Source organism: Zonotrichia albicollis, chromosome 18, assembly GCF_047830755.1.
Source record: "Zonotrichia albicollis isolate bZonAlb1 chromosome 18, bZonAlb1.hap1, whole genome shotgun sequence".
NCBI lineage: Eukaryota > Metazoa > Chordata > Aves > Passeriformes > Passerellidae > Zonotrichia > Zonotrichia albicollis.
Window position 1 is genome coordinate 10,760,758 of NC_133836.1, and position 23,339 is coordinate 10,784,096.

Here is a 23,339-nt window from a genome sequence, read left to right on the forward strand (position 1 = left end):
GGGGCACACAGGGACAGCCCAGCACGGGCAGGGCAATGGCAGCACATTCCCTCTCGCTGCTCCAGCTGGGCCCTGCAGAACGCAGGGACTGAGAGCTCAGTCTGACCTCGTGCCATGGACAGAATGAGTGACAAGCTATGAAAATGAACATTATTGAGGGATTAGAATCACTTTACACTGAGACACATAAATGTGCTGAACAGAGCATATGTGAGGTTTATTAATCTCTGACCAGTGTCAGGCCGGCCCAGCTCATGCAAAGGGTGCCACAGCTCAAATTCCACTTAGGGGAAGGCCACAAGCTCTTAAATTCCATCACAGGCTGCAATCATGAGATAATATCAAGCCTAACAATAAAGGGCACTTTTCAAAAAATACCCAAGTCATTTATCTGTTTATGAAACCACCAGGTCAGTGAAGTGCACTCTAATTGCCTTTTTGCTAAAAACCAACACAAATTCAGGCTCACATTTCACAGCTGGCAGTAATTTTAAACAGGGCAGAGATGCTGAATTATTTTCTTCTTAGCATTTCCCTCACTCACCCATGCAGTGTGACTACCAGGGATGCTAATCATGGGACAGGACAACTTTTACTGTATTTCTGAGTTTTCAGAATCACCAGCAAAATTGAGAAGTCCACCTAACCCCACAGATTCCAAGACTTAACCACTCTCTGTAGCTATTTTTACATTTGATCCCTGGGGAGGAAAGAAGCCAGAAGCAGCAACCCAATTAAAAATACAAGACACACTTCTACTCATAGAGCACTAAAGTAACAATAGGGAGCTCTGAAATAGTCACTTGGTGAGTGACCAATAGAAAATAATACAAGACTAAGACCTAGAAGAGATGTAAAACCAGCTTGACATCAACTGTGTTATCCTAAAATAATTAAACACTGCTGTATGAAGGGGGTTTTACCAGTCCTAGGATTTGAAGGGTAACCTTTAGGGTTGAGACATACACAGTCAAGTAAATAAATACAGATTGTGTGTCTGTGTTTCTGTGTAAGAATGTGTCCTATTTTATTTTTTCCTGTCAAGACTAGCAAGTCATATAAATAACAGGTTACCTGTACAACTCAGTTACCAGTGTATCTGAGTATGTGGGAAAACCTCAAACACACATGAAATGCATTCACTACAACTCAGGATCTGTTATAAATATTCAACAATTTCCATAAAAGAAAAGGTGAACAAAAAACATGGAAGTCATGACAGTTGCACATGGTCATGTCATTTATTAGTTCATGCCATGATCTATTTATTACTCTCAAACATAAGTAGCACAATAAATTTTAAAAATAAAAAGCAGAAGAATTCTGTCATTTGGGATTTCTACATTGCTGAGGTCTGGCACATTAAGGTGAAGTGCAATGTAGAGAGTCCAGTGGTGACAATGTGAAAACACAAAAATTCTGATCTGTGACTTAGACCTGATTCCTCCTGCTCTGAGAAAGCACATTTATTCACATGTCCTTCAACTTCCCAAGGGAAAAACCAAACCAAACAAAAACCCAGAAATGACACACTGCACACCACCTTGGCATCTGGGAATTAGTGCCTGCAGCATTAAATGTCAGAGTTCTTCATTTAATTTCTGATCATTTTGACAGCTAATCCCCTTAATGTGCTTATTCCCTGGCCCCAGACTGTCTTCTCTTCCTTCCCAGACACCAAAAGCCTCAGCTGCTCATTGCTGTATCACCGAGCACAGCAACCTCTGCTCTGTGCTGCAACAGAAGCAGTGCTGTGACAACTATTTAAATTCCAAGAGTCTACATTAGAAAAGACAAAACCAGCATGAGACACATAACACATATGTTATTTCATTCATCATTTTAAAGCTATGCTTCTTGCTCTAAACAAAACAAGCTTAGCATTCAGGGTTTCAAGCACAGGGCTTCTCACTCCTGCCCTCTATACTCTGGGAAACTATTTCACTCTAGAGTGAATATTGCCTTTTCTCAAAACATGGCAATATAAATTGCCTTCAGTTAAACACAAGTACTAATTTAGAACACACTGTGCACACTGTGCTCCACTCTAAGTGATCAGCTCCATATTTTCACCTGCAAAACCGTGCATGTCAGATGGCCAAGCTGCCTGCAGTCTATTTATGGCCCCCAGAAGGGACAGTCCCCATGCAGGAGCTGACATGTTAATCCCACCCTGAACAGACAGTGTGCAGACACATACTTTGTGGTCCATTATAAATGAGTTGCCCAGAGCCATGTGAACTCTCTGCTTCAGTTTCTCTACTGATAAGGTGAATCCTCCTCAGGGATTTGTCAGTGCACCCTGCAATCCCTCCCTGCTTACAGGCTGGCCAACACACCACAGCAATGAGCTCCAGCCACAAAGGAATTACACCCCCTTCTCCTGACTGTGGGGGGGCTTTTTTCAAAGTAAAGCTGTTCCCATTTCCAGTCAAGCCTGACAAATTGTGCCACATGCAGTTTTTATGCATTATGGAAATGTTATGTTGATGTTTTAAATTCAGCTTGCAGGGGTGTGACCCAGCCATGGACAGCAGTGTCAGAGCACAGAGAGGTGGGAGTGCCCAGACACAGCTGGGACTGTGAATCTGCAGGTGGGAGAGCCCAAACACAGCCTGGGACTGTGAATCTGCAGGTGAGAGTGCCCAAACACAGCTGGGACTGTGAATCTGCAGGTGGGAGTGCCCAGACACAGCTGGGACTGTGAATCTGCAATGCAGCAGCTCAGACACAGGCACAGGTGAAGCAGGAGGTGCAGCACTGAGGTGAAGCACAAAGGGAAGGAGCAAAGCTGACCCTTACTGTTATTGGTGCTGTTGCCATTAAATGACCCAGTGGTGCTGCTGTTGTCCTTCTCTTTGTCCTGATTCTCAAAGTCCATGTTCAGAGACCTGCAGGGAACAAAGCAAAAGGGACAGGTGAGTTCCAAACTCCTGCTCAGGCTCAGCAGCTGCAGTCTCATTGCCACAGCACCCTGCCCCTGGAGAAGCCCTGTAATGCTGGTTATTGCAAACAACACCAGACACAGGGGGAAATTAAAACAACTGAAGTGCTTAGCTCCAAATGAGGCCCCACATCCCAGATTCTGACAGTGTCTGCACTGGGGAGTGCTGAAAATCTGTGCTGCTGTTTGTTGTTACCTGATTTCTGGGAAGTGTAGAACATGATGGAACACAATAAATATTTCAATTCTCTTGTGAATTTGAACTCTTTCCAAGTTCTCATTTTTGTTCCTTTTCTTTCGAATTTGACTATCAGATTTCATTTTTAAGACAATAATATTTCCTTCCTTGAAATGTTCTCATGAATGACCCAAACTAGCTTTTAAGTGTCTGCTTAATGTAAGGTCTTACTTCACTGAAAAAATTTCAGCAAAGCCTAGAAAATAATCATAGGTATATTTTACATGCACACAGAACAGATGACTAGAGGAAGCTCTAAATAAATAGTACAAATTAATAAACTTTTATTAATCCATAGGAGCTGACAACAATCCCCTGAGTAGCCAGCTCAGCTGCTATTGATTCATCTTTTCATGTTTATATCAATACTTTTAAAAAGTTCTAATTTAGGACAGTATTCTACCCCTTTTGCCACAGTCCTTCACTTTGATACAACTTTCAAATTATATTCTAACACATTTGGCATAACCTTCTGAAAAGGGGGAATTTCACTTAAGATCTGTTTTGACCAGCAATGATTTCTATTGTTAAATTCAATGTGCTTTTAAACAAAAAATACCAGGAATCAAGTTTACCATGATAATTTCTCACTGATGTATGTGTGGTATCCACAATTTAGCTGCATATTGATTTACTCAAATGAGCTACAGAGAACCACCAGAAGCACTCAGCATCTCCCACTGCACAGCTCCTGCCTTAAGCTCACAGCAGCACCCAAGTATTCCAACAGAACTTCCAGGTCAACAGGAATTAAAGTTCTTTTCAAGTTTAGCTTAACTGAGTTACACAAAGTTAACAAATTCTATTCACTTATCAGACCAGTAACAAATACACCACAGTGTCCTAAACTATTCTAGAGGTGTCACAGATATTTTATTGCAGTGCACTGGGCATGTACTGCAATGCACAGGTGAGCAAGTCTGTGCTGCAGGCCCAGAACCTGGAATTAGGCACAACCAGGTCTACAGGATCAAAACACAAGGGGTGTATTAAAGACAGAGGGGCTGAGCAGCTTCAGTCCACAAAACAAAACCAAGAAAAAGGCTCTTCCAGCACAGAACTGGTTTGCTCCCTTTGCTTCTATTAAGCAAATGCTCCCCAACAGTGTTATGAGATTAAAGCAGCTTCTGGTCTCAGGCAAAACCCAAGGAAGCTTCCACCTCAGACCCACAGTGCTTCTACACAGACCATGGATCATCAGCTAAAGAGTTATGGAAAACACAAAGAGGCAACAGAGAACACTCAAATTCTAACAAATTAATCTGTTGTTCTTAGCTTGTTCTTTTAAAGATCTCTTTGCTCTGCCCTTAGTTTGGAGTGCCTCCATCATTCACTTGCACTCCCTTTTCCCCCATTATGCATTGTAGCTTTATAGTTTTCCTCTCAAGCTATAAAAATCTGGGAGGAGGCTGGCAGCCCTCCAGGACTTGGTCCAAGATTCAGACAAACAAGATAATTCTTTTCTCAGGGCACTGTTTTCTTCCCCTCTGAATTAGCACAGTTTAGCACGAACCTCACGCCATCATTCTCCCAGTGGCATCGAGCAACTCATAACTGAAGGGATTTCTATCAGCAGAGAAAACTGGAAATAAAACCTATCACATCTACTCTCATAAACAACCTCAGCCCCTCTCTTCTCATTGCCATAGTGTCAGCAATTATTATTACCTATAAATATCCCTGCCTCCAAAGTAAGCATAAATTAGGAAATTACTTTCACTTAACAACACAGCTGCTCTTCCAAGCCAACCTCTGAATAATCTCCAACTGTTTTATGATCTGGCTCTTCCCTCTGCTACAAATTATCACTAACATACCAAAAAAACCTAAGAAGCAATCACTAAAACACCTTCCAAGAAAGTTAAAAATCATACTGTAAAACAAGATAAACTCAGAACTACTGGGCTGTAGAGAAACGGCAAGCTGGGAAACATTCCCTGTTTTGTTCAGGTTTCTCCTGGGCTCCCAGGGGAATGTTGAGTCAGCATCTCCCCTGGGGCACTGAGCTGCTCCATTGTTTCTTCTGCGGGTCCTCAGAGCTGCAGCTGTTGCATTTCCAGGCAGGGTTTCAAAGCCACCCAGTCACCCTGGCCCAGGGAGCCCCTCGGGAGGTTACCCCGAGGCCACAGCACTGAGCGATGCTGGCACGGCCTGCAAAGCTCAGATTCAACCGTGCATCACTGCACAAACGCCTCAGGGAGACCCTGCAGGACATGTTCTTATCAAGCAATGGAGAAAACAGGAATGCAAGGATTTATCTATAGGGGCACCTGCAGATGCAGCTTATTGAGAAGTCCCTTCTTGCTGTAGCAGTGAGGACAGCCACCCACCTGAGAGCTGTGGGAGCATGGGAATGCCATGCTGGAAAGCCAACCCTCAGCACACTGGGTTCACCATGTGAGCTCCTTCCTATTCACACCCACACTTTGGACACTCAAACCCAGAGACAGAAGGCCCTGGGGTCATCCCACACTTCTGGTTTGGCTCAAAAGCAGTATTGGAACAGGTAGATGCTGGGTTAAATCTGGCTTTACATAAGCTGAGAGCCCATGTCTGGGGATGTGACAGGATAAAGATTTAGCTGCTACCTGCAAAGCAACCCCAACAATAAAGTCACAGAGAAGCATTTGGACAAGAAGGTGGCTGTCCTGCCCTCGGAGACAACCTGTTCCAGGCTGAGCTCACCTCTTTAAAAATCCACAGCTAACACCTCTACTTGCATGCTCCAGCTTACAGCTTGTGATGGTTTAAGGGATTAGAGCTGCCCCTTTGGCAGCCAGCAATAGAAGAATGTCAAGCTCAAGGACTGAGAGCAGTCAGAATGTGCACGAGAGACGTTCAGGAGGGCTGGAAGCAAAATCTCCTGAGCTGGCACAAACGCAGGCAGGAAATGCTCGTTCATGCACAGTCACAGAGGGGAACTCCTCTCTAGTGCTGCACTTTGTTCTGGGCTTCACCCACAATTGATCAGACATTCCTCTGACTATACTGGGGTTTGGGATTTTTTCATTTGTTTTGGACAAATGCTGCTTCTATTAACAAGGACAGTGGACCAAGGCTTTCCTTTGTTCCCCTGAGGCTGCCTCAGATTAGATCCAGCACACACGTGGATTTCATCCTAATGACTCACCCACCCAATTCCTCCTGATCCTATTACTGCACTTCTGTTTCAGCCACTTGCCAGGAATATTACAACTACTCTACCTGCTTCTTTTCAGTTGAGAATCAGAAAGCAAACCCACCTTCTGCAACACAAAGGTTAACTGAGGAGTGCTATTTTCCTTTTGTCTTACAACAGCTCTGCAGAGACGAGCCCTCAAACCCAGATGAACACACCACTGCTGACAGATGAGAATGAGCACCCTCAGCTGTAACTTTTATCTTTCCAGCACATCAGTTTTCTAAGAAAATTCATCCACTTTGCCAGAAGTTTTTATTTTACTATTTCAAGAATTTCCAGATGAACATAATTTTGTAACTTAGCACCACACTTTAATTTCTTAAATAACTTAATTGTGTTTCAGACCTGTTTGTTAACACCACTGCACAGTTTTCTGTAAAAAACTCTTTTTGACCTCATTGTCTGATCAAAGAGAATCAGTTTGTCCAAGTCCCCAAGGTAACTGTGGGTTTTAGATCAGACACCTGCTAAAGGAATCACATATAGGAGATGGATTAGGAAAGTAATTTTAAAACTCTGGGACCCTATTTTGGTCTGTAACTCACATTGTGGGGTCTTCAGGATACACACAAAGGCAAAAGACTAAAAGAGGACATTTCCTCAATGGTTTGTATCCATCACCATCCCACCACTCCATCCATGAGTCAGATTGCTCTGGAGTTCACAGTCCTTGCTAGGTGAGTAGATTTAAATATAAAGTATAGGACAAAATGCCAAGAGCATGTGTAGGTACCAAGAGGAAGAGGATGGCAAACAGGGGAAGATTTTGAAGGGCAAGGAGCTCCAAGAAAGAAGCAATTCAAGTTCACACACTCCTGCTGTTTTATATTGCACTCTGTTTTCATAATTGAATCTTAATAAATGCTATTGCTTCTTGCAGTCAGATGCATAGGTCCTTTTTACACAATAGCATAAACTCAAATAGTTAAAAATTTAATTTGTTCCTTGACTATATGCTAATCTGACTCAAAACTTGAAGAAAAAACTAAACAAATCCAACCTTTGATTACTTTTTTACTCTGATCATCTCTAGATTTTATTTTTCCAAAGCTTTCTATTTTAATTTCACCAGCAGTGCTGTTACCTAACGCTTGCTAACAACAACAGACAGCTCCTGCAAAAAAATTGCCTCTTTCATTATATGACTTTATTAACTTACAGTAGTGATATAAAACCTCTTATCCTAAAACAGCTGCAGCTGACATCATATGGATGAGCACAGCTATCATCTATTTCAGGAGTGCTCACAGCAGTTCAGAGACTCCACAGTGAGTGTAAGGCCTTTTATCACAGAGCTGTGAAATGAAGCAATGCTCTTCAAGAAACAGAAAGAAAATCATGCTGTATTTAAGTTTAAAAAAAAAATACTTTCATACAGTGATTATATTGTTTCAATATTTCAGTATGAGCCTCATTCCTTAGGTGCCATTACAGTAAAACAAACTGTATACTACAGCATGCAAGTCTAAAAGGATAATTGAGTTTTCTCTGAACTATCCTCAAGTCTCCTAAAATGAGGCAAATTTGATTTTTGAAGACTCAGACTGATCCTGCAGCAGTTCAGGGATGCTTTGCTGGAATGGAACACTGGCAGTGTTTCCCATTTCCCCATGAGCTGTCACTGACACTGGAGCAGGCAGCAGTGGCACCCAGGGACTGCTGCTCCACAGGACAGGTCTGAAATCACAGCACAGCAATCCCAATCTACCACCACTGGCTAATGGATTGAAAACTCTGCTATCCAGAACATTACCTCCTATCTGTCCCAACAATCCTTTTCTACTCTCTGAAATAGGATTTTACAGAGCTGTCCTCAAGGACTGACTTTTAAGTCATCTTATATGTGCTTGTAAAATGACAATTGCATCCTTCAGAAACCCCAGCTTGCTGTTACTGCTTCCTTTTCCATTTCCTTCTCAGAAGCAAATAATTTTTATATTGGCTATGTCTGACAAAGATACAATGAAACAAAAAAGGCATAAACTGTATTCAGTCACTTGCAATATTTTTACGTGAAAAATAAAAACTCTGCAGAACCTTAAAAAGAAAATCTTACCTGAAACTGCCGTAGACTATGAGGAGAATAGAAATCAGGAAGGTGGACACTTGACTGGAATCCACAAGGGAATATGCCCTGCAATTAGGAAAAAGAAGGCAGGTTTGTCATTGTGAGTGTCCATTTGCTAATTCTTTTTCTTATTTTAATATAAATACAGAAACGGATGACAAATCACTGCAGCTCCCTCTGAGGTTCTTGTCTCATCTGGAACACAAAACCTGTAGCTTGTGAATTCACTCATTACATTCAAGGCTGCAGCATGAAAAATCTGCACAGCCAAAAAAGGACAACTCAAAAGCCTTGTGGTAATTTATTCTGAACTCACCAGATTCAGGGGTTTTTCCTCAAACTCATTAAAATTACTTCAATTGAAGCTACTGCAAAACCTGCATGTCAACAACAGTAACCTGTTCCATCTTCAGAGTGGCAATGTGGGAGCTGAGGCCTCACTTAGCTGGGGGAAAAACCCCAACCAAACAAAGAAACCCCCAAACCTCACAGCAAGCAGCAACATTCATTTATTAAACCACACTCAATCACCTCCCTATTCCAGCCTGCAGATCACTCAGTGCAGGGTTACTGATGGACATGTCAAACCCAGCTTTACCTGACTGACTTCCTAATGTGTTTAAAGCATGAAATATGAGCATGGATGCAGCAGAGGCCACTGTGCTGGCAGGGCACAGCAGGCAAGGGAGGCTCTGGGAGTCACTCTGCAACTCCCAACAGGTTCTCCATAACTTGTACTAAAGTAATGGAAAAGAACAAGAAAAATACTCTGTGTTCATTGCATTAGTCTTATCCTACAAAAGACAGAACTGAATATTTCTGAAACCAACCAAAAAGCCCAATTTCAGCAAGGCTATGGATATGGAACAAAGATAATTGAATTACATGATTGTTCCAAATTAAGTACCACTGAGCAAATAAAACCCGAAGATATGAGACAGTTAAAGAAACACTCATCCCATTCCCAATTCAAAAGCAATTTAGAGATAATTACCAAACCACTAGACACACAATTTAAAATACTTTTGTTTAATATATAAACACAAATGTGAATCTTCTACTACAGAAACTCAATACTAAACATCACTGACAAACAGACTGCCTCTTCCAGATGGAATTATATACTTGTGCAATAAGCTTTTAAGAAATTAGACTTCTTTGGTTAATTACCATTAATAACTTCCACACATCTCCATACTGAAAGTGAAAATCAGGTATCTTATTTGCTCATAATGTTGGCCAACACATAAAGACAATCTTAACCTTTAAGTACTGTATTTTCTTTGTATGCATGATCTTCAGTTCCAGGCTGTGGAATAGAGCCCTGAAAAGCACCCATGAAGATCAATACAGTGAATTGCAAATACATGCAGCACAATAACTCAGCACTTACAACCAGTGCACACATAAATGCTCAGGTCATACACGATGCAGCTCACAGCACATGATTTTCATGCCATGGTTGCAGCTGAACTCACACCAAAGGAAAGAGCCTGAGGACATTCACACTGGCTCTGTGTCCTGCTTCCAGCTCTGATTTCAGAGGGAAGCATTCCCTCATCCAGCCTTGCACAAAGGGAAAGGAAAGCTTTGCATTGTTTGGATTTGAGAATAAATAGTGGAACTTGTCTACTAAAAGAATACTCAGAAACTCCACATTTATAAGAAAAACAAAATGAATGTAATTTCAGAATGGATTAAACATGGCCAGGGTTATGCAGTGAATTTTATTATGTTCATAAAGTTTTATCTTCACAAATCAGTGAATACTTTTGAGATGAACAATGCTGCATAATTCTTCATTTGGTGACAACACTGGAGGCTATGATAATTAAAATGCCATTTTGTCATCATTTTAAATGTTAGTCACAACAACACTGTAAATGTTACAAAGATTCATAAAACAGATAAAATAGAAATGATACATGGAGCATGGATCAGCCCTGTGCATAATCCATCAGTTTTGTATTAAAACTGAGAGCCCTCTGGTTTGATGAAGAAACTGAAGAAATGCAAACCCGTGTTAAACACTGATCTCACACATCCAGCCCTGCTGTCAGGCTGCTCTGGTGCTCAGGACTGCAACCTGCTGATCCTGTGCCCGGCAGAAATGAGAATTAAAGTCCTTCCATGCTGCACAAGTGCAACAGAGGAATTGGAAACTCATCACAGACCAGAGATGTTTCCTGACCACCCCCCTAAAACAACCTCAAAGCTCAGTGTTGCTACCAGGATAATTTCATATTCTGATATTCCAGCAAACAGGGCCAGGGAGATGCAGTCACACTTTCCTTCCTCCTCAGGCAGCTGGAAAAAACCAAGGCAAAACACACAGAGTGTGAGAGGCTGAGCTGAGAGAGCAGCTCAGGCATGTCCAGATTCCATCCAAAGTTTCCAACACAAGGAACCCACAAGGAAACTTGAAGGATAATTTTACAATGCCAAAGTGAATCTCATTGTAATAAAACCTCACATCTTTTAAACATTAAATTTCCCTACATTATTTAAGGTATTGCACAAGACATGAAACCAGAAGTGCTTCCTAAAATCCTATCCACTGACTGGATGGACAGTTTGTTAAGAGACTAAAAATCCTTGATCCCAAATAAATACTTCCTAACACATTACTCTAGGTTAGAGGTAATAAGCAAATTATATCACTGAAAGAATGAAAAAGTAAGATTACTTCCAAGTTTTTAATATTATTCAAAATGCCAGTGTCTTGCAAACCAATTTTTAATTCTAACTGAAATTTAAATAACCTTGTACAAGCCCAACAGATTCCACGTGCCCACAGCAGGATTCTCCTACAGGCACATTTCAAGTTCATGTGCTCTCACAGCCGAGCAGCATCAGGGCCATGCTCCTCTCAAATGGCACAGCCACAGCCAGAACCCACAGCAATGAGCTTTCAGAAGCTGCAGTCACATTTAAGCAGCCTTCCACTGCACATATAAAAATGAAACCAGCTTCCTTCTAACAAGGTATTTCTGTAAAACTCTTCAATCTTGGAACAAGGAATGGAAACTTATGCACAGAAAATGCCTGTAACAAGCTCATGCACAGTTATCCTTTGACTTAAGTACTGATTTTAATGCAATTCTCAGTACTTACAACACAACAATCTACAAAGAAAATATTATTCTTCATCCTCAGTCTGAAAATTAACACTGGACAAGGCCATGCTAAAGGCTCTTTTGAAGCTGACTTCAGTGCAGTTCACCTGTGTGTCATGTTACAACTCCCAGCTCATTTCCAAACTCCAGCAGATCTGCAGAACACTGCTCAAAGTACAAAGACAACTTGGGTTTTCCCAAGGAAATACATTTTTCAGGGTTCTTGCACTACCACACCTGAAATTCCACATCCATGTAAGGAAGCTGGTTTAAGCATTATTATTAATAAAGCTATCAGATTCTAACTTAGTTAAGTAACAAGTAACTAATTGTTACACTATAGTACTTAATAAAGCCAAGCACTCAAGTCCCTTAAGACCATTTTCTCAGCCAGCTGCTGGGAGGTGACTTCTGTAACCTGAGCTCTCACTCTGAACCTGCACCTTTACATGGCTGAGATCAATTTTCATAAATTCTCTGCCATGAGGCATCTATTTGTGGCAGCTCCATGGGCAAGGCTCAGAACACAGAGCCTGCTGCAGCATGCCAAGGCAGAGACACAGCCAGCACTGTTCCATGGCATATTCTGTGTGTCTGCCCCAGGGCTGACAGTGAGAGCATTGTGCACACAACAATCCCAGCAGGGCTGCCCAGCCTGGCACAGAGAGCTCCAGGGACCTTTACCTACAGAACAACCCGGGGGTGCCCACTGGGACACAGCAGCACCCCCAAACAGAAACCAGGCAAACCCAGCACAGCCCTGAGGGCTGGTGTGCAAGCAGCACTGTCCTCTCTCCTGGGAAAAATGAATAACTTCTGTATTGCCAAGGGAACACAGAGCCACTGCATTCCCAGCCAGGGCAGATGGGAACCAGCTCATCAAAGGTGCCACAGCAGCACAATGGCACCACACTGAAGACACTTGGCAGCTCCTTCCTCTGAATCAGCTGCAGGTCAAGCTCTTTGCCCCTGTCCCTCAGGCCCAAGCTCACCTGTCTTTGTGGACATTTACCCTACAAGGTTCTGCCATCTGCCTGTTTTCTATTATGAACCTTCTGGGGTTTTTTTCTTTTGTATTTCCACTCAAGAAAATCACCCAGTCAATATAAGCACTGCTTTTCATGTTTCAGCTCCTCCTTGTCACCAGAAGACAGTTTCTGCATAACAAACTCCTTCCTTCCAAACCTCCAGCAGGAAACCTCAGGCAAAGTCTGGGGATCCTTTTTGCCCTCTGTGTTGAGCAGTGAGAATCTGCAATCTGAATTTGTTCACTGAAGACCCAAACTAGGAACCAAAGGTGTCTTCAGATGACAGTGCACAGCACTCCACTCCTGTCATGGGCAGTCTGAAATGACCACAAGCCAGCACAACCATCACAAAAACAACTTCTCACCTTTGCCAATCACCTGTTCTTCTTCATCTCATCTTTGCATAACCATCTGCAAAATCACACACAAAACCAGACTGAGGAACCTGCCTCCCTGAATAATAATGATGCACAAATGGGAAAGTTTCTCAAGTGATTCAGACCCCTGATCTGGCCCATCTCTGGACATTAAATCAAAAAGAAAAGACTTTTCAGTGGCAGCATTACCTTAAGTACCCCAAAATTATTGCTCAAGACATTAGGGAAGTTTTATGTATTTGAAATAAAACCCCTTTCTGTTTGCACAAGATGCCTATTAAACGTATGATCATAAAAATGAAACACAGATGAGTAAATATCAGTCCTGACTCCCAGGTACAAGAGCCATTCTTGTGAGGAATTGTGCCAAGGGGCAATGAGAGCCCTGTGCCCTGAGGTTTCCATAGCAATGCACCCTCAAGGCCTTGGACATGAATCATTCCCATCCAAAAGCTGCTGTAACAGCACAAGACAAACCCTCCCTGCACACTCACAGCACCTATACAAGAATGCAATAACAGAGCAACAAATAAATCACAAGGACTTGGAAAGTGCAGCAGATGAACTAAGTTCACTAAATACCACATGAAGAGAGATTGCATTTCATCATGGATTTTTTTTAACCAGTGATCAAAACATCCAAGAGTTCACAAGATTGAGGAAAACAAGACTATAAAAGGATGGTGAGCATGCTAGATAGGCTCGAGTACAGATGGATTAAAATAGAAAAGTTTTTGCTGTGTTTAATGGGACCAAATCTACAACTTGCAGATGTCACAGAATCACAAATTTGCACTGGGAATGGAAGGAGATAATTTAATTCACTGATCTTACTCTGGGGAGAGACAATCAGTCATGACAGGTGCTTACCTCATCTGTTGTTAAAAATTAATTGGTGAAAAATTCAGGGACTTTCTTGACATGTAATGTAAGTTGTTCTGACTGCAATTTTTGTCCACAATTTTTCTCCTTTGAAAAGTCCTTTTCAAAACTCATGGAGAGCTTTTCATACTGACCACATCTGGGGTGAAGTGGATCCAAACATGAATGAATATTTCCACTCACATATTTCAGTTTCTGAAGGATGTGGCTGCTTGAGAAGTGACCGCACAAAACTTCAAATATTCTTCAGCCCACGTTAAACCCATGACTATTTACCCAATCAATATGGTACTTTTCACTTGCATTTCAAATACCACCCTTATAACCAAATGTCCACTGTCTCCTCACAATATAAGTGACATTAATCCACACCCAACATGAATCCCAACCCTCTTCAAAAGAAAATTCCTCAGAGGTGGGTACAGGGATTGGAACAGGGATGTCAGGGCACCTCCCTCTGCCTCTCCCTGCTCTGTACTCAGCATTCATTCCCAGAACTTGCTGAGGGCTCACATTCAGTGTGAGGGTCCCATCTCAGCTGATGGGCAACTCTTTCAAAAGGAAATTTTAAAAATCCCCTATATAATTTAAAAAACCCCAAAACACAAAAAAAAAAAAAAAAAAAAAAAAAAACACTACACCAAATCAGAACAATCAACTTCTGCTGGAAATCTGGTGTTGAATGTCAAAATCAAGGATGGAGAAAATTTCCACTCCCCTCCTCCCAAGGGTTTCATGTATTTCAAAGCATTTTTAGTGTGTTTATTCCATCAGTGATTGTCTTGGCAACAGAAAAACAGAAAGTCAAGAAATAGCAGTTGGTAAACTTGAAGCAAGCTGCAGAGTATTTCTGCACTTCCTCTGCCCCACACCAGGTTTTTATAGCCATTAACTGCACAAGGAAAACAACAAAACAACATTCACCCTGACACTGCTGCACTGACCCAATGGCTGCGGCTTTTTTGGACCATGCAAGAATGTGCCACTCATGAGGAAAAGATTTTCCTGAATCTACCTGCTTTGTAAGCTTTTAAACATTCTACTATTTCATTCCTTAAAAATAGTGTGTGGTAACTCAGTGATTAGGGCAATTTATTGCTAAGAGCAATTCATTGCTGATGCTCAGGTACCTGGCCCTTGTGAGCTGCCACTGTAGAATTATTTATTAAGAGCACAAATCAAACTCAAGGACTCCAGAGCACAGTCCTAGGGCACATGAAAGAAGAGCACTGCCATGGACATGAAGATCAATTACAGCTAATTGCACAAACACTCATTTTGGCTGGGGGTGGACTCATTCCAGAGGTACAACCAATTCTGCTTTTTTCCTTTGCTGGATTCCAGGTCAAGGGTATGACTAAAAAGCCTCTTTCAGCTGCCTTACATGTGTAAGATATACACATATTTAAGAGCCTCCATTAGGCTTGCTGCCAAACCACAGTTAAATCTGAGTGTAACAGTTAAAGGTATAATTTTAAGTGTGAAGTCATGGCACCCACAGCTGTAAACATATCTCAAGATTCTTCTATTCTTTAGTGTGATTCATAGGAAAAGCAAGCAAATTGCTATGGCTTGGCTTCTGTTAAAGGAGTAGCTTGTTTTCTAAAGTAAGTTTACAATTTCATCTCATTGTCACATACAGATCTCACTGTCATGCTAAGTATGAGTAATTCATGGAAACATGGGTTATGTCAGAAAATAAAACAAGTCTAAAGTGAAACAAAACAAAACAAAGAGAAAGCAGTAATATGGAATGTCCCACTAAAACCAGACTTTCCTACACAGACTCTGTGAGGGCTCAGGCAGGCATTTCAAACCGTAACCAGAGAACAATTCTGCTGTTTACCAGGCACAGCTCCCACAACAACATTTTCACATTGTTAAATACCATACATAGATTTTTTTCCTACCCAAAAAAAAAAAAAAAAATTTAAATCCCAAGCACCTCCTCTATTCTTTCCAGAAAGCTGATTTCCTAAATTATCTCTGCAAAACCAAATTCTAAGCTCCCAACTAAATTGCTAAGAGCAAACACTCCTCTGAGCTCACTTTGAGAGGAAACTGAAGTATCCAGTAAGGCATCAGGAGACACAGACTTGAAAAAAAAACCACATTCTGTTAAAAACATTCTCCAAGCTGCTCCTTTGGCTCAGCCCACTGTTTGCCACCAGAACAAAGAATAACATGTTTCACAGTTTTTTGGAATTACGGCCACTGGAAGATTTCCAGATTTCACATTCTGCTTGGTGCACTCATTTCCGTGCAGGAATGGGAGCACAACTTCCAGTCCCTGCATGGAAGCACAACAAGACTTCAGTCATGCAGAGGAGCATTATCCCAAACCAACACAGGACAGAGCCCACATACCTCAAAATATTTTCAGCTCCTGATGTCCCCGGAGCTCCAGTGGAACTCAGAGTCATTTGACAGAGGATATTTGGGAGCAAAATTTGCAATCAGTGGTAAATGGAGAAAAATTAACCAGTACAGTACTGGACACACACATCTGAGTATGGAATAGCCTGAACTAAAATAGAGATCCAAAAATCATAGGATTGTCTTTGACATTGTTGTCACAGAAAACACTGCCTTTGTTTTATTCCACACTGGATACATAATTTTTGTCTCTTACCTAAATACACACACAAAATACCTTTTTGACATTCCTTATGCTATTGAGGAGGATTGGTTGGTTGATTTAAACTTGGTCAAGAGTTTTGCTCTAAACTTGACAAATGAAAAAGGATCTGGGAACCTTCCCTCCTTTCTTTCTCAAAGAAAGAAAAAATAAGCAGTCATGAAAAGCAGAGAATGCTTTTGCTGCCAAATATATGTGACCACCAGCCAAGGAATCCTCTCCAGGAGCAAGATTTGGAAATTGTATCACCAGGATTTTGAAACTGTGAAAAGTACAGTGATGTCTGCAATAGGGGACCTCCACTGAAGGAGTTTAATTTCAACTGAACAAGAATATTGGAAAAACACATATTTTGATATCAAGATACAGAGCTTGCTAGTAGCAAATGTTTTACTTGATTTTATATTTTAATTGGGTCATGTTTGTTTAAATTGAGCTGTACCAGATCAGGCAACTTCTTCCACAACACTGGCATCTACTACAGACCAGCCCCAGCACACTGCTGAGCCAAGGCACAGCCCTGGTTCTGTTTCCTAAAACTATTGTTACTTTTATCCCTCCTTGACAATTAAATCTGAAGGACCCCAGCTTATGATAGGATTTGCCTGTGCTGGTTTGAAAATTGAAAGTTTGAGGCAAGGAAAGCTTAACAGGCTCCACTGCAAACTGTACCAACTTCAGTTTGCTCACCTCTGATTCAGGGGCATTCAGAGTTTTGCAAACAAAACCTGCTTTTTCAAATACTTGCCACTACAATTAGCTTGGGTTTTGATACTAAAACTTATTCCCGGACAGGAGAAGAAGAAAGAAGCAGAAAAAGCCATCACAGACAGCCCTGGTTTTATAAAGCAAGTCTTGATTCAGGCCAGCAGCTGCACAATCAGCAGGTGTGACACAGAGAGAAAAGGAATCAAGATGTGGCCAGGAACAAGGTGGGACTAAAATCCTTTAGGGAACAGCTTACAGCCAGATCCCACTGAGCACATTGTAATACACACACCTGCAATCCAAGCTTTGCTGGAGCTAAGGGAAATAAAACAAACCTAACCTTCCTATCTTCCTGTACCCAACCTTCCATGCATGAATTAAGTTCATTTTTAAAACAGACCATAAGAACTGTAGTTGCTGCAATATATAACATTTTATAATACTGTGTGCTATTTCAGCCCTTTCAGATTTGGTTTCATTAATAAACTGCAGATAACTTTGCTCCAGCACAGGACAACACCTCAAAGCTCTCACTAACAATAAACCCAGCACCAACAGCAAACAGGGCATTCACTGAGGGGCAAGAAGCAGCCATTCTGCATTTGGGAGGGCACAACCATCAGCTTGCTTAAAGGATGCTTGAGGATGAAAAAAAAAGAATCCACTTGCTAAACTAATTAAAGAAACTGTATTGTCCTTAACTGTCTATCACTTTACAAAAGACTTCAGTTCAATGCAGAGGGCAGATTCAAATTGTGCTGTAGTACCATAAAAATTGCCAAACAGAAGTATAAATACAATGTTTCTGTGGAAAATTAAAACCAACAAATATCAGAACAAGATGTTAATATATAACCATGACAATGCACATAAATATATGTATGAGAGAGACATTTTAAGAGTCACAGCTTAACCACAAGAAAGAAGTGACCACACAGGGAGACCTTCCTCAAACACAGAAAACTGTTTCCACCTTCCACAAATAATCAAGAGGAGGATGGGAAGGAGGGAGAAGAGAGGAGGTCAAATCAGATCTGTGACACACAATCCTCTCTTGCCAGAGCCACAAGTATATTTCTTTATGTAAATTTTCAGATTCCAACAGACCAGTGAACTCTGCAAAGGTCAGTCCAATATTTGGCCTACTCCAAAGACTTGCTGAAACAGCTCTTTTATCTAAATTACCACTTTCAACTGTATGAATTTTCAAAAACCAGCCCTTTTTACATCAGGAAAAAAGGCAAATTAAGGGTGTGGTTACCATAATTAAAGTGTACAAAGTACCACTGTGCAAGCTGTCTACAGCTTTATGCTCCACAGCCTAATCATGATCCAAATAACATCGTGCTTCAGAAAGGGCCATAAGGAAATGTCAGTGGTTATCCTTGGCACAGCAAAGTTTTCTGCAATTTTGATGGCTAAGACCTCTTTGGATTATAAAAGTATCAATTTATATCCCAGTCATATATACAACCTGGAGTTCCCAATCACTTGGTGGTAAAGCTCTGCATTACACAGAAGGTTGCTCAGTGCTGGGTTTCATTTTCTGGCACTTATTCCAATCACAGGAAAAAAATAAAAACTTCCTGAGAATCTTCACGTTAGGCTCCCATCTATGTTTTGATCTCTGTAATTTTTACACTGAACAGGAAAGTGCATTAGAATGACTATAACCATATAAACCAGGAGGATGCTCCCTACTCGCAGTTTACAGATGATTTGTTAAATAAAGCACATTTGCCTTGCAGAGGGAGTCCCAGGCTCTCCCACAGAGGATTCCCCAGGAGCTGCTGGTGGTGCCCCAGCTGGGCACAGCTCTCCCATGGGTGCTGCTCCTGCAGAAAGCCCTGCTGGCACCACAGTGCCAGTGCTGACGAGCAATTCCTGTCATGACTCAGTGCTGTTACACAGCTGCCACACCACAGATCCCAGAGGACCCTGTGCTGTAAGCTGATAAAACATGGGAGTTTCTGTCATTTGGAGTTCAATATTTGTCCCAGTCCTCACTGCTGCTCCATCTGGAGCTGGAAGGCAGCAGTGAGCAAATATCTCCTATCTGCCTCACAATTAAGAGATTCATATTTACTCTGCAGGTTATTGCCAAACAATGAATGTTCCACCTCTGACAGTGTGTGCTGTAACACTGTCTACACGCACAATAAATTGTGTTTTCACTTAAGGAAAAATAAACAAACAGAACCCGATCCAACCTCTCTCAAATAGTCAGAGAACATCAAAACAAGCTCATAAAATTGGACATAGCCTTACTTTTGAGTATTTTCAAACCATGGCACTTGGATTTTTTCTAAATTTAGAAAAGAGGGATAGGAAGACTTCAGCTCTACACTTGCTCATGTCAGGAATTCCCAGAAGCTCCCTGGGCCTGGAACAGCCCCAAAGCTCTGTAAGAGAATCAGGTTACTTCGGCAGACACAGGCACAGCAGTCAAACTAAGCTGAACAAGTCTATTTTCCAAACATCCAAACATGATCAAAAGGCACAAAAAGTAGAAAGCAGAAAGTGTTATCATTATTCCTGATAATACAAGAAAAAAAAGTGCTGGTGGGGCAAAAAATGAGCTTCAAGTGGGTGAAGGAAGTACCAGCAATGGATTCAGAAGCTGTAAGGTGTTTCCTTTCACACTTGAAGCAGAAGCACTGACTGAAACACGCCTACTACTCTGCTGTGTGAGTGAAAAGCCAAGGAATTAAAAAGAAAAGCCAACAAAACAACAAAAACAAAAAAACCAAACTTCCATGGAGCTAGAAAGAAAAGCCTGAAGTAAAATCTCACACCTGTAATATTGTAATGATAATATTTCATAGTTCCAGTACTTGATTTTTTAATAATGCACTGCTATTCATAAAACCAGAAATATAATTCTAAACTAAAAAAGCAACATAATACACTTTTTGAACAAATGCAAGGCAACTTCTTTACAAATACTAAACCTTTTTAAACAGGAAATAAATTAGGGTCTACACTACCAATATGTCAAAGAGCAGCTTTTCACTGCAGAATGGATCCCACCCAGAGAGAATGCACAAAGGCCCCTTTGAACACACCACAATTCCCATGCTTAGTTCAGTTACAACTGAGGCAGTACAAAGGGGGAAATTAAATTTAAAACTGGGAATTTCCTCCTGTTCTGATGCAACTCACACCTTCAAGCACAGGACACACTCCACAAAGTCTCTGCAACAATGGGAATAAATCACTATTTTATTTAGCACAGGACAGCCCAAACAAGCAAATGTGTGTTTATTTGAGGAAGAAAATTTCTGAGCATAAAGCAGCAAGCTGAGACTACAGAGAGCAGAGCAGGTACCTGTGCCAAAGGCTGGGTGACTCAGGGCACCAGGCAGCAGCAAACAGAACTTCAGCTGCAATTGTCAGCATGGCACTGAACACACATGAACAGACTCCAAGGCAATCACCTCGATAAAACTGCACATGATTTACTCCAGGAGTCAGTTGGGGTTTTACATTATGAGCATTAGGATTTCCCCATACTAGTGAACCTATTAGTGCCAGTATTTTGGACAGACACTTTTCGATTTTCCAAATTTTTTTGAGTCCTGTGGGGTAAGAGCACAGAGCCCACCCAGCACAGGAGGAGAGGGGGCTGCTGAGGGGGAAGGCAGGCTCAGAAAGGAATTTAGTTTCAGTGTGAGCAGGATTATTAGCCTGTCACTGGGATGAGTGCAGAGAAGGGTTTCTAAGATGACTAGGAGAGATAGGAACTGAGTTCATTTAGTCTAGAAAAATACACAGTAAGGGGAGAAACCCAGAGGCAAAAGGAAACACTAAGTGGAAGAACTATGAGATTAAAACGACCTAAAATTGTGTTACACCAGGGGAACCTACACTCTTTCCCAACACCAAACTGTAACCTGATCCAATTCCCCCTCAAATCCAATTTTTTTTTTCCAATTAACATCTCCATAGTCACAGGAACACTAGTGACAACACAAGAAGTGGCAGTTCTTCCAAGTTTCACCCACTGTGCTTTTTTGGGGGAGGGGACACCAAAACCCAAAGAACACAAAAACCAAGTGGACCAGTTCCAAATGTATTACCCAGTATGCTCTTTTCAGCCTTGAGAAACAAGAAAAAGAAGGAGAACATGTCCTACTGCTCTTTTGTACTCACTTATTCTAAACAGTAGAGGTTTAATTAAATGATAATGTTCAGAGATTATTAGAGGCATCTCACATGCTGAGCTGGGCTTCCAAATGCTGAAATGCTTATTAACAGCAAATTTTCTCAACAGCAGCTGTCATGTCTTCAATATTGCACCACAAAAACCTTTTGGACAAACTGAAGTACAGGAATCTTCATGTACAGGAGCAAATGAAATCTCTGTTTGACCAGGATCAAATTACAGCCACTTGAAATCTGCACTAGTTTCATCAGAGATATTGTCATTTCATCGTGCATCATTCTCCTCCTACAAACACAGAACTGAAATGCACACCCCAGACCCAGCACCACACCACACACAGGGTGAGGCTGTAATATTCTGCAAAATCAGGCTTGAAAACTATTAGAAATGCCAAACAAAACCAAAATACTATTTTTATTGGACAAAATGTTTGCCTTTTAAAAAGCAAATTTCTAGGTAAAGGCATTGAGATAACATTACACGGGAAAGTCATTTCTCTCCTGTTTCAGGTCATCCTCTCATTTGCACCAGTCATTCTAAATACACATTTCATTAATTCAAGCTGTACTCCTTTAATGTGTGTTTTAGGCTAGAGAAACTGCAACACAGCAGAGCAGAGATCCACTTCTAAAAAGAAGTTTTTCCCTCAGTGCTCATTAAACATCACAGCAGAGTCAGATTACATCTCCACCAGCATAAACCGAGCCCAGGCAAACAGTCCAGCCCTGACAGGAGCAGCCACATCAGATTTTTCAGGAGTTGGGAAAAATCATGACACTTCCAACCACATGGATAGAGAGGAAAACACATAAATGCAAGCCAGGTTAACTTCATTTCTGTCCATCTTGAACAGGATTGCTTTGAAAAGAGTCAACAGACACTTCAGTACGAATTCTGAACCCACAGAGGCAACAGCCTCCAATTCTGACATTAACTTTAAATCATCTCCCCAAGGATTAGGGAATTAACAGCTCAGTTCTTTCAGGAAAAACACAGAACTGCTGGGCTCAATGGGGATGTCCATGCAGCAGCAGGCTCAGAACAACTTAATATATGCCTGGCATCCAGGAGCTACTATAAAACAAACATGATGTGGTTTTGAGGCACAGTAGAAGCCTCAGCTTTCCAGGAAATTTTACATGCTGGAAGCCTAAATGCTGATCCTCCACCATCTGTTTCAATTCACATTTTCGTGTAATGTATGGAGCGAGGAACAAAACACAAATCAAAGTGAGTGACCGGATTGAAACACTTCAAACAAACAAAACAGTCTTTTCAACTTGGCAACAGTCTCCCACTATCAACATTCAAACAAGTGAAATTAAACTCTCTTTGTGGGGAGGAGCAATCCCTTATCACACCAGCAAATACCCAGCTGGAGAGGCAGAAACCTTTCAGCATGTACCCATGAGAGCTGTGATATCCTCAAGGGGTACATAAAACACCTAGGTAGCATTCATTTAAAAAATTGCCTCCCACCAGAAGCAGATTTACCATTTTATCAACCATATTAGAAAACTAGAATAGGAACTAACATTTGAAAATCTGAAGTTTTCCTGCTTGAGGAAAAAAAGAGTGTAGAGCTAGGGACATTCAAAATGTGCTGAGAAAATAGAAAGGGGTTGCCAAGGTTCTCTTAAGCAACACCTGGAAACTGCTATGGGAGAAAAATAACGCTGAGCTGGAAATGCAATGTTTCAGCAATCAATATTTTCATAACACATTAGCATATTTTCATAAGACTTTTGATCTAGCTATTCAAACCAGGCAGGCAGGATCCATTTTAAAAGCAGTATTGTGAATAATCAAGAGTGTAAGACAGCCCATAAAAGAGAAGTCAGCCTCTTTTTGAAGTCATTTCAGTTTTAATTCATTTAACTTGCACAATTTACCTCAAGGGTTTTTTCCCACACACATAAAACATATATGGGAAAGACTTAAAATCATTACATACAACTTAAATTTTCTACTCCAAATCCTATACTGTACCTGTA

The 23,339-nt window shown here is 41.2% G+C and overlaps 1 protein-coding gene across 2 annotated transcripts in view; it reads right to left on the minus strand.

Annotated features, from left to right (window-relative positions):
* Nucleotides 1–23,339, minus strand: part of SPPL3 (signal peptide peptidase like 3) — a 56,512-nt gene that overhangs the window by 14,992 nt on the left and 18,181 nt on the right. Inside the window, exons 2-3 of one of the 2 annotated variants that reach the window (XM_074554444.1) lie at nucleotides 8,420–8,497; nucleotides 2,797–2,891 (exon numbers count right to left, since the gene is read on the minus strand). In XM_074554444.1, coding sequence (XP_074410545.1) covers nucleotides 2,797–2,891; nucleotides 8,420–8,497 — 173 coding nt within the window. The remainder of the gene's footprint in view (nucleotides 1–2,796; nucleotides 2,892–8,419; nucleotides 8,498–23,339) is intronic. The other variant, XM_074554445.1, reaches the window with a different exon arrangement.